Source organism: Lepidochelys olivacea, assembly GCF_965140295.1.
Source record: "Lepidochelys olivacea isolate rLepOli2 genome assembly, chromosome: 4".
NCBI lineage: Eukaryota > Metazoa > Chordata > Testudines > Cheloniidae > Lepidochelys > Lepidochelys olivacea.
The window spans coordinates 7,491,746-7,506,326 of record NC_140414.1 but is presented as its reverse complement, the minus strand read 5'-3'; the positions used below and the strand labels follow the sequence as shown (position 1 = coordinate 7,506,326).

Sequence of the window (14,581 nt, the reverse complement as noted above, 5' to 3'; positions counted from 1 at the left end):
GTACGCCACGAGTTTTCAAAGATAATGGCCAGTGGCTCTGCAATCACAGCCGCCAATTCCTTCAGCACTCTCGGATGCAACTCGTCCGGCCCCATGGACTTGTGCACGTCCAGCTTTTCTAAATAGTCCCTAACCGCCTCTATCTCCACAGAGGGCTGGCCATCTCTTCCGCATTTTGTGATGCCCAGCGCAGCAGTCTGGGAGCTGACCTTGTTAGTGAAAACAGAGGCAAAAAAAGCATTGAGTACATTAGCTTTTTCCACATCCTCTGTCACTAGGTTGCCTCCCTCATTCAGTAAGGGGCCCACACATTCCTTGGCTTTCTTCTTGTTGCCAACATACCTGAAGAAACCCTTCTTGTTACTCTTGACATCTCTGGCTAGCTGCAGCTCCAGGTGCGATTTGGCCCTCCTGATAACATTCCTACATGCCCGAGCAATATTTTTATACTCTTCCCTGGTCATATGTCCAACCTTCCACTTCTTGTAAGCTTCTTTTTTATGTTTAAGATCCGCTAGGATTTCACCATTAAGCCAAGCTGGTCGCCTGCCATATTTACTATTCTTTCGACTCATCGGGATGGTTTGTCCCTGTAACCTCAACAGGGATTCCTTGAAATACAGCCAGCTCTCCTGGACTCCTTTCCCCTTCAAGTTAGTCCCCCAGGGGATCCTGGCCATCCGTTCCCTGAGGGAGTCGAAGTCTGCTTTCCTGAAGTCCAGGGTCCGTATCCTGCTGCTTACCTTTGTTCCCTGCGTCAGGATCCTGAACTCAACCAACTCATGGTCACTGCTTCCCAGATTCCCATCCACTTTTGCTTCCCCCACTAATTCTACCCGGTTTGTGAGCAGCAGGTCAAGAAAAGCACCCCCCCTAGTTGGCTCCTCTAGCACTTGCGCCAGGAAATTGTCCCCTACGCTTTCCAAAAACTTCCTGGATTGTCTATGCACCGCTGTATTGCTCTCCCAGCAGATATCAGGAAAATTAAAGTCACCCATGAGAATCAGGGCATGCGATCTAGTAGCTTCCGTGAGCTGCCGGAAGAAAGCCTCATCCACCTCATCCCCCTGGTCCGGTGGTCTATAGCAGACTCCCACCACTACATCACTCTTGTTGCACACACTTCTAAACTTAATCCAGAGACACTCAGGTTTTTCTGCAGTTTCGTACCGGAGCTCTGAGCAGTCATACTGCTCCCTTACATACAGTGCTACTCCCCCACCTTTTCTGCCCTGCCTGTCCTTCCTGAACAGTTTATAACCATCCATGACAGTACTCCAGTCATATGAGTTATCCCACCAAGTCTCTGTTATTCCGATCACGTCATAGTTCCTTGACATCACCAGGACCTCCAGTTCTCCCTGCTTGTTTCCAAGGCTTTGTGCATTTGTATATAAGCACTTGAGATAACCTGTTGATCGCCCCTCATTGCCAGTATGAGGCAGGAGCCCTCCCCTCACAGACATTCCTGCCTGTGCTTCCTCCCGGTATCCTGCTTTCCCACTTACCTCAGGGCTTTGGTCTCCTTCCCCCGGTGAACCTAGTTTAAAGCCCTCCTCACTAGGTTAGCCAGCCTGCTGGCAAAGATGCTCTTCCCTCTCTTCGTAAGATGGAGCCCGTCTCTGCCCAGCACTCCTCCTTCAGGGAACACCATCCCATGGTCAAAGAAACCAAAGCCTTCTCTCCGACACCACCTGCGTAGCCATTCGTTGACTTCCACGATTCGACGCTCCCTACCTAGGCCTTTTCCTTCCACGGGGAGGATGGACGAGAACACCACTTGCGCCTCCAACTCCTTAATTCTTCTTCCTAGAGCCACATAGTCCGCAGTGATCCGCTCAAGGTCATTCTTGGCAGTATCATTGGTGCCCACGTGGAGAAGCAGGAAGGGGTAGCGATCCGATATATATTGGTGTGTTAATATATTGGTGTGTTAGCTGGAGTGCCATCTAACCCTCCTCAGAGCCATTCTAGATAATACAATGACTAGCCACCTGTGTACAATCGTCCTTGATGTGGAGCTCCATCAATGATACTTCAGCACAGGAAATTATTTTTAAAAATCCAATATCAGTATGGCCTGTCACTGAAGGGGAAGAGTTATGATGCACCTAAGGAACAGAGGAATGCAAGTCCCACTGATTTGCAGTGGGGCATATGCACCTAAATCCCATAGGCACACTTGAAATCTCCTATCAGTTTTAAATTAGCCTTTTATCATTCCTTTAGCAATATCAGATCCAGACTAAATCATTTTCCTAGTAATATTTGACTATTGTTTCACTGCGTTCATTAAATGGTTAGAAATTATTCCCAGTTTGGTGTGGAGTCTTACCATGAAGGGAGATGTATGGAAAATTAAATAGCTTACTTTTTAACTGTTATGTTAAATTAGATTTCTGTGTTAGTTTTTGGAAGAGAGAGGTATGTTCTGTGTTATTTACACACATTCTGCAGCAGCCAGCATAGAGCAGCTCTCTGCTGTCTCATCCTGGGGAGAGACCCTGTGGTATTTACCTGGGCCAGCCTCAGACAGGAAGGTGGCAGTCTATTAGATTGCAGGGTCATCATAATAAAAATAAAATACATAAACTGAGGGATTCTACTCCTAGCATGAATGCAGTGTAGGTACAGTATAATTTCTGTAACAATGGGACTTTTTCATTTTTTCCTTAGGAGGTAATGAAGACTTGGCTACTAATTTTTGTCATCCTTTCTCTTTTCAGATAACTCTTGATGTATTGGCAGACATGGGGCATGAAGAGTTAAAAGAAATTGGCATTAACGCATATGGACATCGCCACAAACTAATAAAAGGTGTAGAGAGACTTCTAGGAGGGCAGCAAGGTAAATATGTCAAAACAGTTGGCCCTACCTGTTAACTTCGAGTTATGTACACCTGGACCTGTCTGAAATAATTTTCAGCAGACTTTCAGCAGTTGCCTTGTAAAAGGAATGCTCTTAAACCACGCCCAGTCTTAGACCGTGACTTTAAAGAGTCTAGGTGTGGTAAGATGTGTTCCTGCTTGCAGCATTGAACTAAATTCCGGCTAGGCAGTAGAGATAAAATGGCTGGAGTCAAAGGAATCTTTCAGTCTGGTGGTGCAAAGATGGGGTGGAACCATTGTCTTGTCTCCTCTCCACCTCATCTGGGGAATGCACACCCCAAGAGGTACATGGAGGGGAGGAACACGGATTCAGCAAGGGCAAGTCATGCCTGACTAATCTAATTGCCTTCTGTGATGAGATAACTGGCTCTGTGGATAAGGGGAAAGCAGTAGACGTGTTGTTCCTTCACTTTAGCAAAGCTTTTGACACGGTCTCCCACAGTATTCTTGCCAGCAAGTTAAAGAAGTACTGGGCTGGATGAATGGACTATAAGGTGGATAGAAAGCTGGCTAGATCGTCGGGCTCAAAGGGTAGTGATCAATGACTCCATGTCTAGTTGGCAGCCGGTATCAAGCGGAGTCCTGGGGCCGGTTTTGTTCCATATCTTCTTTAATGATCTGGAGGATGGCGTGGACTGCACCCTCAGCAAGTTTGCAGAGGACACTAAACTTGGAGGAGTGGTAGATACGCTGGAGGGTAGGGATAGGATACAGAGGGACCTAGACAAATTAAAGGATTGGGCCAAAACAAATCTGATGAGGTTCAACAAGGACAAGTGCAGAGTCCTGCACTTAGGATGGAAGAATCCCATGCACCGTACTGGCTAGTCAGCAGTTCTGCAGAAAAGGACCTAGGGGTTACAGTGGACAAGAAGCTGGATATCAGTCAACAGTGTGCCCTTGTTGCCAAGAAGGCTAACGTCATTTTGGGCTCTATAAGTAGGGGCATTGCGAGCAGATGGAGGGATGTGATTGTTCCCCTCCATTCGACATTGGTGAGGCCTCATCTGGTGTACTGTGTCCAGTTTTGGGCCCCACCCTACAAGAAGGATGTGGAAAAATTGGAAAGAGTCCAGCGGAGGGCAACAAAAATGATTAGGGGACTAGAACACACGACTTATGAGGAGAGGCTGAGGGAACTGGGATTGTTTAATGTGCAGAAGAGAAGAATGAGGGGGAATTTGATAGCTGCTTTCAACTACCTGAAAGGGGGTTCCAAAGTGGATGGATCTAGACTGTTCTCATTGGTAGCAGATGCCCGAACAACGAGTAATGGTCTCAAGTTTCAATGGGGGAGGTTTAGGTTGGATGCTAGGAAAAGCTTTTTCACTAGGAGGGTGGTGAAGCACTGGAATGGGTTACCTAGGGAGGTGGTGGAATCTCCTTCCTTAGAGGTTTTTAAGGTCAGGCTTGACAAATCCCTGGCTGGGATGATTCAGTTGGTATTGGTCCTGCTTTGAGCAGGGGGTTGGACTAGATGACCTCCTGAGGTCCCTTCCAACCCCGATATTCTATGATTCTATGCTGCTCTGAGCACAAGGCCATCATTCTAGCAGGCTCCAGCATGAAGTGCATACAGTGGGAGCAGCTCTTTGTGTACCTACGTAAAGGTCAGTCACGGTCTAGTGCAGGGGTTTGTTCCAAGATTAACACACACAACTGTTGGTTACTAATAACTAATTCCTGAATGGATCACACTGTAATTGCAAACTGTTGGAATTGTCTCTATCACACAGGCTTCAGTTGCTTCACTTGAAAGCAGAAATTGCTGGATAAGTTCTTTTCCCACATAAATTTTATTCTTTTAATATTTTATTCTATTTTAATACTCTCTTTTAATGCCTGCTGCTTTTCAAGCATTTGATCTAATTTAGGTTGTATTTCCTTTGTTTACGTCCTTTATTGCATTTGCTCCTGCTCTGGGGTTATTCAACAAACAATAATAGTAAAGCTGGGTAAAAATACAGCTGGTATTGTTTCCTACAGTTGATTTTTACTTCTTAAATTCTTCCCTTTTGCAGGCACCAGTCCTTATTTGACTTTTCACTGTGTGAGCCAAGGGACTATTCTCCTAGACCTTGCTCCCGATGATAAGGAGTATCAATCAGTAGAAGAGGAGGTATTATAAATACAAATATTTTTGTTTTAAAAATTGGCTTGTGTTTGCTGCTTAATGTCTGTCCTGGAGGTCAGTGTGGTTCTACACTGCAAAGTGATCCTCTCAAAATAGCATTGGTGGGTTCCACCTTACTGCCACCCAGTGATTACAGATCCAGATGTGATCCCCGATGGCCAGATCTTCAAACTCCACCTCGGAACTGAAGGTCAAACTAGGTTCTTTTCCTCTTATATATCCCCAGTGCTCTGCTGGCCCAATTCCACACCCAGGTACACCTGCGCTCGTCACTTTTTTTCAGATTATGGCCTCGGTGATACCTTTGCAACCCTCGCTGCCTTTAGTAGAGCTCCACAAGTGTGTCACTGACTTAAAATAAACAAGCCATGCTGTTGGTGCTGCTCAAAGAGAGACTCCAGCCCTGCAGCACCAAAGCAGTTAACAGGAATAAAAAAGATCTGACCCCAGGGCACTCAGGGAGCAGTAGGAAAGGGCCGTTTTTATGCAGTCTCTTTTGGCAAGCGAAACAACATCAAGGTCCTCTGTAGTGTGGGGGGAAAGGACCCAAGCCCCCACAGCTCCATGGGGACAGACCAGGCATCAGCATCACCTCACCCCCAAAGACAGCAGTCAATCCTGCAGCTCCCAAAAAATGAGCTGAGAGTAATTGTGGGTGGAGGCTGGAACAACCATTTCTCCCCAGGGTCCTGGGTCATCATTGAGAGTAGGACAGGTCACACAACAGCCCCATGATCCCCTTAACATGGCATTGCCTCTTGCCCCCAGAGAGACCAGGTGATGGGTGGGGCCGGACACACCCTTCTGCTGTTGGGGATGATGGTGCACATAGAGCTGCGACTGCTTTCATGTTGCTGGGTGACTGCGCATGTTCAGATCTTCCTTGCTCTGTCCACTGTCTGCCAGCCAGGCTAACCCAGTGCTTCTCCCTGCCTTGCCACAATCTCCTGCTCAGGTGCTGCCTTCTCCACAGAGACACTTGGATACTAAGGCGATGAGTGCCAGGATAAGAACTTAGATAGGGTAGGATGGATGCTGTATGCTGTGACCCTTACCTGTAGTTGGTGTCCCGATGTGTATGCACCACGGGGCCACGTATATGCACCTACCTTCATGAAAGTCATCAGTTTTTCCCTTTTTTAGCTAGAGTGTTTGGGAACATAGGTTAAAATAGAACCAAAGGGATTACACTCTCCTTCATCCCTTTTGCTGTGGTTTGTATCCACTGCTTCAAGAGGCAGCTCCTTATGCTTCTTGAAGTCTTTTGGAAACACCCATTGAATGTGCTCTTGGGTCTGGGTCATTAACTCCCCTTACAAAGTGTATTTTCTTGGAGAAGTGTTCAAAAGGCTCATATGACAGATCAAAATGAGGAGGGAGGTTTTGTGTGTACTACTTTATGGTATTAGCTATTTAAATGGAAAAATAAACAGATTACATTGTAAAACCTTTGACCTTGAGCCCTAGACCTTCGTGTGTGATCTGTCCATTCCTGTTAGTAGGAAAGCACATTAGGACATGCAGGATCAGGGACTTAGGGTGCTATTTTAACAAATTGTTTGCTTAATTTAATAAGGAGGCATGGTATGACAACCTCATTGTGTCCGATCACCTTGTCACCAGTGAAATACTGATGCCAAGGGTCTGCTTAGCAACCCTAACAGCTTGCTGCCCTAGCAAAAGTCAGAATATCGACTGCAAAGTTCACATGTATTAGACTGTTTTGCCTCTCACTTGGTACAGTTTATGTTGATTTTCTGACTTAACATTGCCCTAGATTGTAACTGTTTCTGTGCTGTGCTAGTGTTTTTTTGTTTTGTTTTTAAAGTAAGTTGAAAATGTTTAAGCTACTTTCTTGCTCAGACAAGAGTTTGGAAATCCAGAGTTCATACAGGATTGCATATAGCTTGCGTAACAGACAGAGTCAACTGCCAACAGAGTCAAATACAATATTTATTTGGGCTGTTATTAAATTCTGTTACTTTAACTGTAATTGTCTACCAAAAGTCACTTACCTGTAGATGAAATTATAGTTCTTGATAGCTGGTAATAGTAATGTACAAACATCACAATGTATTGATCCCCCCAGTAACCAAGAAATGGAAGATTATGTACCTTAGTTATACATTCTTTATTATGTCAACATAGTCTTTCCAGAAAATCTTTCTTGCTTTTTGTAACATTATAATTGGAACTTTTGAAATTCAATGAAATTCATTGGACAGCAAATTCCAATGTGCTTATTTTCTTACTTGGAGTTTTATTGACAAGTTGGGTCATTGGATTTGTTCTCAGCCAATATCCTGGAGCAATGTGCTCCACTGGGACTTTCTGTACTCTAACAAATAAAAGAACATAGCTGTATTCAAATTTGAGGTCTCTTAACTTTTGGGTTTCTTTGCTCATTCTCCACGAATGTAATCTGTTATAAGTATATTCACCGTTCCCCATTTTTTGGCCTTGCTTAAATGAACTCCCTTTCCAGCTCATTAATATTATTAGCAGGTGTCAATGTTTCAGAATTCCATTTGATATTCTTATGCAGATGCAAAGTACAATCCGGGAGCACAGAGACGGTGGCAATGCTGGAGGGATCTTCAACAGATATAATGTCATCAGGGTAAGTCTCAAAGACTTCAGAAAATCAGAAGTAAAATAAATGGTAATTATGCTAACAGGTGGAATCATTTTGATATGCTGCCCTGTCATTATATAATTGCATACAAAAATCCACATTACAAGAACGTCAAAGTTGCACAGTCAAGCACTCAGAAGGTAAGAAATACCAAAATTAAGACTGTACATCCATGCTGTGCAGTGAAGGAGGCAGGAGGTGACCATGTAATTACAGACTGTACCATAATGCATACACACAAAGGGGACAAATTATTAAAGTGGAACAGGCAATCTTAATTCTGGCTTCTGATTGCTTGACTTTGCAGCCTTAACGTTGTGTAGGGTTTTTTAATGTAATGTCCCCAATTTTTTTTTTACAAAGCAAACTTCGACCTGCTTCATATTGCCTTGATGTCAACAGGGATAGTATTGGGAGCACAGACGAGACAGCTGCCCTGCTTTCAGTTCCTGTGGCCAGTCCCACAGGAGCTCCCTACAGCTCCTGGGATGGAACATGTTCACTCACTCTGGGGATAGCCAAGTGCAGTCCTGTCACCATTAGGAGCTGTGAAGGGATGGAGCATGCTCAATATGGATAGAATCTTCAGAGTATTTAGCTGCCAGACTCTGACAAGTCTCTACTGAGCATGTGCAAACTGAGATTTCTCAGAGGCTCATAACTAGGCCAGTTTGGATGGATTTTCCCAGGGATGGCAAAAGGCACATCCCTGACACCAGGCCTAGCTGCATCACCACCACCAAATTTCAAGTCCCTGCTTCAAAGCTTGAAAGCACCAGACTGGAGCTTCACAGTGAAATAGTATTATGAATGTTTCATGTACACAAAACAACACATTTTCCCCTAACTTTTTCTCAGAAATGGCTGAACAGTTTTTGCCTAAATTTTCCAACAAAATTCTGCCTGAGGCAGGAACCTAAAATTTCAGTCCAAATGGTAAAAGTTTGGCAAAGTAATAAGCAACTGAAAACAGGATCTTATAACAGGAAGTGTTGGGCTACCTTGACTAAAGGTGGTCTGCCAGCTCTGTCTGTAATGTTTTTTACCAATTTTGTTTTAAAAGCAAAACCACCCCAGATATTTGTTATACAGTCCATGCCTCTTGCTACAGTTTCCCTATACTGTGTAGAATTACATTTCATTAGAATTGAATCATATTTTTTGTTTACACTGTAGATTCAGAAGGTTGTGAACAAGAAGTTGAGGGAGAGATTCTGTCACAGACAGAAGGAGGTGTCCGAGGAAAATCACAACCATCACAATGAGCGTATGTTGTTTCATGGTGAGGAACTAGTCTCTATTTCTAGGCTTCACGACTTCTTAAAAAAAAGGGGGGAGTGGGGAGGAAATGTTAGTGTTAATCATTGTACATTGTTTTTGTATTTCTGCTCGCTTTCCTCTCCACCATCAGAACGTATGCAAGTGTGTTTTGATGAGAAAAGTTACACTTCTTCAAGAAGTGTCCCTGTGGGTGCTTCACTTCAGGTGTGCATGTGCCCCTGCACCTTTGAGCAAAGATTTTTAGAAGCAGTGCCCGTTTGGCCCTTCCATGGGCCCTACACATTCTCATGCCCTGTTCCGAGGATATATAGAACCGCATGCGGGACCCACCCTCCGTTCTTTTTCAGGCTCCTTCAGCCTGAGATGAAGTGTAGAGTGTGCCTGTCCTCGTCAGCCTAGTTCGTGTTTAATGTTTGTGGTGTTTGTTTTTGGAATCACGGTTCCCTCTTTTTTTCTTCTTTTTTCTCCCTGTTAAGCGGGATTTTTTGGACTTTGCTCTGGGTGTCTGACTGGATCCCCTAGTTTTAAGAGCTTTCTTTCCTTTCATGAACCTATCCCTACCAGTGACAGGCATCCTCAGTGTCTCTGTCAATTTGGTAGACACTCATATCCCCAGCAAGTGCAAGTTCTGCATCTCATTCAAGAGCAGATCTCAAAACCATAGGGAAACAAGGTTTAGATTAGTGATAATTTAGTGACAGGGGGAGGGATAGCTCAGTGGTTTGAGCATTGGCCTGCTAAACCCAGGGTTGTGAGTTCAATCCTTGAGGGGGGTATTTAGGGATCCGGGGCAAAAATTGGGGATTGGTCCTGCTTTGAGCAGGGGGTTGGACTAGATGATCTCCTGAGGTCCCTTCCAACCCTGAGATTCTATGATGGAACAAGCCCAAAGACCAACTTCTGACCTGGGTACCGAAAACCTCCACATACACAGGGCTTCAAGTGCCCCATCTACTTTGAGATCCTTGTCACTGAATTCCTCAACGTATACAGGCTGAACTATGCTGTTTACCTCTGGGCATCAGTCACCAAAAGTCTCAGCAGACAGCTTCTGTGTCAGAAGTCCGCAGTACAGAGAGCTGTGTTACCTAAGCTTCTGGTTGCTGATGAGAAGAATCGGAGTACTGGGTGTCTTAGAAAATCTTGGCTACCAAATCACAAAAAGACTCTGCATATCTCATGTCACAAGGGGAATTCTTTAGATTCTCCATGTGGTTCAGGTACCGGGAAGGCCTCTAAGGTGTCCTCTAAGAGACCGACTACAAAGAGAGATTGGGTACTCAGGTCATCTACTTCGTACCCAGACCACTAGAGATCTCAAAGAGGACTACACCACCAGACACTGAAGTTGAATTTCTGATACCAACATGCATTGGGAGGAAGAGTCCCCTGCCTAGTGGTTAGCACCCCAAGGCGGCAGTCACCCCCAGTGAGTGCAGTTAGGGTCAGCAGCACTGCCTAATGGGTGCAGTTCAGGTTAGCATCTCTGCCTAGGGGATACAGGTCAGAGGTGGCACTGGGTTTATATGAACCCAAAACTATGGTAACTAGTCTCTGTTTTCCAGGCAGCGTCAGGAAATAAATCAGTGGGGGACGCAGCACTTCTGTCTGATAAACGATTGGTTCACACACAAGTGCTTCCATCCAAAAATCCTTGTTTTTATTGAGTACAAAGCACACATCAAAAATAGCAATAGTCTAGAGCACCCCAGATAGATATAGTTACACAAAGGCTGAGATAGTGTCGAGTGGCAGCAGCAGGGTTCCAGTGGCTGGCTTTCCTTCTAGCCACTGGGGAGATGGATTTCAGTGTCTCCTTGCCCATAGAAAATCCAGACTTCTCCAGAGTATTCTCTCTAACTAAACTCTTTATAGGTTTCTTCAAACAAAGCACATAACTCATAATGACCCCTAATATGCTAGCAATTTCCCTAGCAACAGCAAATAATAATTCATTATTCTACTTATCAGCAAAGCAACTTCAGCTAGAAGTTTTACAGACACAGGCACCTGGACCAAGGTCAGCTCCCTTCCATTCTCATTTAATGCCATTTTACTTTATCTATCCTTGTTAGTAACACTGCAGCTTGTGCAGCTGTTTTTGTCTGCCTAAGCAAGTCCAAATTCTTCCTCTCTACGTGGTATCCTCACCTTCACTTCATGATGGCTAAATGCACAAGAAGGCTGCTGGTTATGGCAAGTGCAGGTTTATGTTAAGTCCAGTTCTTTCATACCATCTCCATCTAGTGGGTACGGGCCTTGGGCAGCGTTGGAGAACCTGGGCCCTCCACTCCACTGGGTTGCAATGCAGAGCCCTGGGAGGCTGGTTTGGCTGCTTACCTGGTGGCGTCTTCTGTCAGCCTCAAGTCAGTTTCTCTGGGTCACTTCCTGCTGCAATCTGCGTCCCAGCCAGCTGCTGTCCATCTCTGGGGATTGCCACCTCCAGGCTTTCAGCCCTAGTCCCGGTCATCGGGTACTGTTGCTCCCCTGTATCCAGGCAGCAGTTTGGCGCCTCCTTCACCCAGAATTGCTCCTTAATCCCCTTCTGTCCTATGAGGGGTTTATACACCCCATCGCACAACACCATCCCATCACACTGTGGTACTGACAGCATCTTGAACCTCTGCAATAACAACATAGTCTGATCATGGTCACTCTCAAACCAAGCTTCCAGTGTCCAAGATATTAGTACCAAAACCAGTCTCTACAGGATCTCACCTAGCTGCTACCCATATACCATCAATATTACAGGAGTTTAAGTATTCAAGAGACGACATTGTTTCAGTGAGCCAGAATGCCTGCTATTGTCTGGTACCGAGCGTTTACCTGTACCGACACCCACTCGGTCACTGACTCCTCATTTTCCTCCCAGGCCACCTGACTCACTGAACTCTACCATCCATGATGATCAGTTGTTACCTACCATGGAATATATTGAGGAAGACTCATCTGACTCAGATTTCAATACAGGGTTTTTCTGTCAGGGTTTTTCTCCAATACGCACTAACACAAGAGGACAGAAGACCTCCAGCTCCATTCTCTTGGCTTGACCAGCGTGGATGCTTTCCCCCTTGGACCTCCCCAGTGGCCTTGGACTCTGTACTGTCAGTAATTTGACAACATCTACTCACTCCCACAGAGAGCATAAAGAGGTATTTTCCTTAGCCCCCACTCCCACCTTTTCTAGCAGAAGAGAGGACCTTTGAGGACCAGGAGGCAAGGGCTGACAAGAAGATGACATCTCTTACTAATATATCGTCATCGCCTGATGAAGCAGTCATGCCTCCTCCACCTTCGATAGCAGATGACTGATATGCGGATGTCACTGATATACTTCATATTCCATTAGAGGTGGTCCAGGATTCCCATCATAAGTTCCTGGACATTTTGCACACCTCAGCTTCTACACAAGTAGACATCCCTGTCAATGAAGCTTTACTGGAATCTGCTAAGATCATCTGCGACTGCACCATCTACTTGCAAGCATGCAGATAAGAAATACTGTGTCGCAGCTAGGGATTTTGAGTTTTTATTCTCCCACTCTGCATCAAACTCCCTGGTAGTGTAGGCGGATAATGAATGCAGTGGGCAGCACAATACAAAATCTACCCCTTGCAACAAGAACAAGAAGAGACTTAACCTCTTTGGTTATAAGACTTACTCCTTAGCCATGTTGCAGTTTTGAGTAGTGACTCGTCAGGCCCTTATGTCAAAATACGACTATTGGAACTACAATACATTTAAAACCTTTATTGAACATCTACCAGAGGAGCATGAGGAGCAGTTTAAAGCTATTATACAGGAAGATCAGCTTTTGGTAAAAATATCCTTTCAGGCTCCTTGGATGCAGCTGGTACTGCAGCCAGGTCCATCTCCACTGTGATCATAATGCAGTGAGCATCTTGGCTGCAGCTGTCAGGCTTTCCTAGGGAGATGCAGAATAATGCTGAAGATCTCCATTGTGACAGCCGTTAATTGTTTTTCAAGTCTACACATGACTCCATTCACACCTTGAATGACCGAAGGCCAAGCACAGATCCTTTCGGATCTATACACCAACATATAAAAGAAAGTTTAGCAAGTCACAGTCAGCACAGAGATCTTGCTCAGCCCATTTTTCCACCTTCCATAGGCCACCCGGGCCAGGAGGCCTAAATATTCAAAAAGGAAGCCAGTGGTTGCCACAGTTTCTTCATCCCAGCCATCCACGTAGTCCAAGCACCAGTTTTGTTGGCTTTGTCAAGAGTCTAACTCTTGCCCACTTGACAAGGACTCACTGTTGCACCATCCTATCCTCCTTCTCCCCTTTAAATGTTTCCTCTCCCAGTGTCAGCCTGCTGGGAGACCATAACATCCAACAGATGGATGTTGGAGGCCATTACATCTGGTTATACTAATCATTTCACCTCCATCCCCCTGTCCCTCCCTTCCCCTATCCCTTTTCAAAAACCCATCTCATGGGCAATTGCTGAGACAGGAAATGGCCTCGCTGCTATGCTTAGGGGCCATGGAACGAGTTCCAGTTCAGCTCAGAGGAAAGAGGTGCTACTTCAAGTACTTTCTGGTCCCCAAAAAGAATGGGGATGGAGGTCAGTATTCCATATCAGATGCACGAACAACTGTGTGAAACAGCAGAAATTCAGGGTGGTAACCCTTGCAGCTGTAGTTCCCTCCCTCGATTCCAGGAATTGGTTTGTGACTCTCAACTTTCAAGCAGGGCTTTGGAGCGGAGCCCAGAGCTGGAGTGCAGAGCAGCTCCGGAGCAGTGCAGCTGCAGGTTTTTGCCTGGAGCTGGAGCGGACCTGGAGCACAGTTCCAAAGCTCTGCTTTCAAGACATGTATTTTCATGTGGCAATTCATCCTGCTCACAAGAGATTTCTTCACGTCATCATCGAACGTGACCACTATTGGCACCACATGCTCCCTTTCAGCCTTTCCTCTGCCCCAAGGGTATTCTCCTAGATCCTCGCGGTCATAGATCCCCACCTTCATCACCTGATGATAATGGTCTTCTCTTTCTTGACAATTTGTTGATCGGGGCTGATCTTATCAAGGGATATTGTCAGCGGTACAAGCGATGAGGTCGCTATTCCACATTTTGGGCCTTCGACTCATTCTCAAAAAGTCAGTTTTGCACCAGTACAGCAGATAGACGGCAGAGGAGCTTCTCTAGTTGTGTTAACAGCCAGGGCTTACCATCCTATGAACAGATTTCTCACCCTGCAGAATCTCATCTCAAGGATTATGCTCAGTTCTCATATTCCAGTAAAAAATTGTCTTCAACTGCTAGGGCACATGGCAGTTTGCATCTTTGTATCTCAGTGTGCCAGATTATATTTTCAGTGCATCCAGGAATGGGTCGGACAGTCTATGTGCCAAACAAGCAGAGTCTGGACAAGCCCTGTTCCCCAGTAGGTTCTGCAGTCATTCAGCTGGTGAAAGGATACTCATTGCTCTCAACTCTAGAAGATTGATGTGAAGAAACTGCTCTCGAGATGACTATTTGCCCTGTTTTTTTTGCGACCCCCAAATGTGCCCCCCTAGCCCAAGAGTGGTGTGTCTGATGTAATGATGATGGTGGGAGGATCTTGAACAAACGGGACTCCTGAACGCTCCTTCAAACCATTAGCTACATGTTTGCTT

General features: G+C 45.4%; 1 protein-coding gene across 2 annotated transcripts in view; it reads left to right on the top strand.

Moving 5' to 3' along the window:
- Window positions 1-14,581, top strand: part of TNKS (tankyrase) — a 287,444-nt gene that overhangs the window by 258,633 nt on the left and 14,230 nt on the right. For both annotated transcript variants that reach the window (XM_084626607.1, XM_084626606.1), the window contains exons 21-24: window positions 2,727-2,847; window positions 4,910-5,007; window positions 7,568-7,642; window positions 8,834-8,939. In XM_084626607.1, the coding sequence (XP_084482733.1) occupies window positions 2,727-2,847; window positions 4,910-5,007; window positions 7,568-7,642; window positions 8,834-8,939 (400 nt within the window). The remainder of the gene's footprint in view (window positions 1-2,726; window positions 2,848-4,909; window positions 5,008-7,567; window positions 7,643-8,833; window positions 8,940-14,581) is intronic.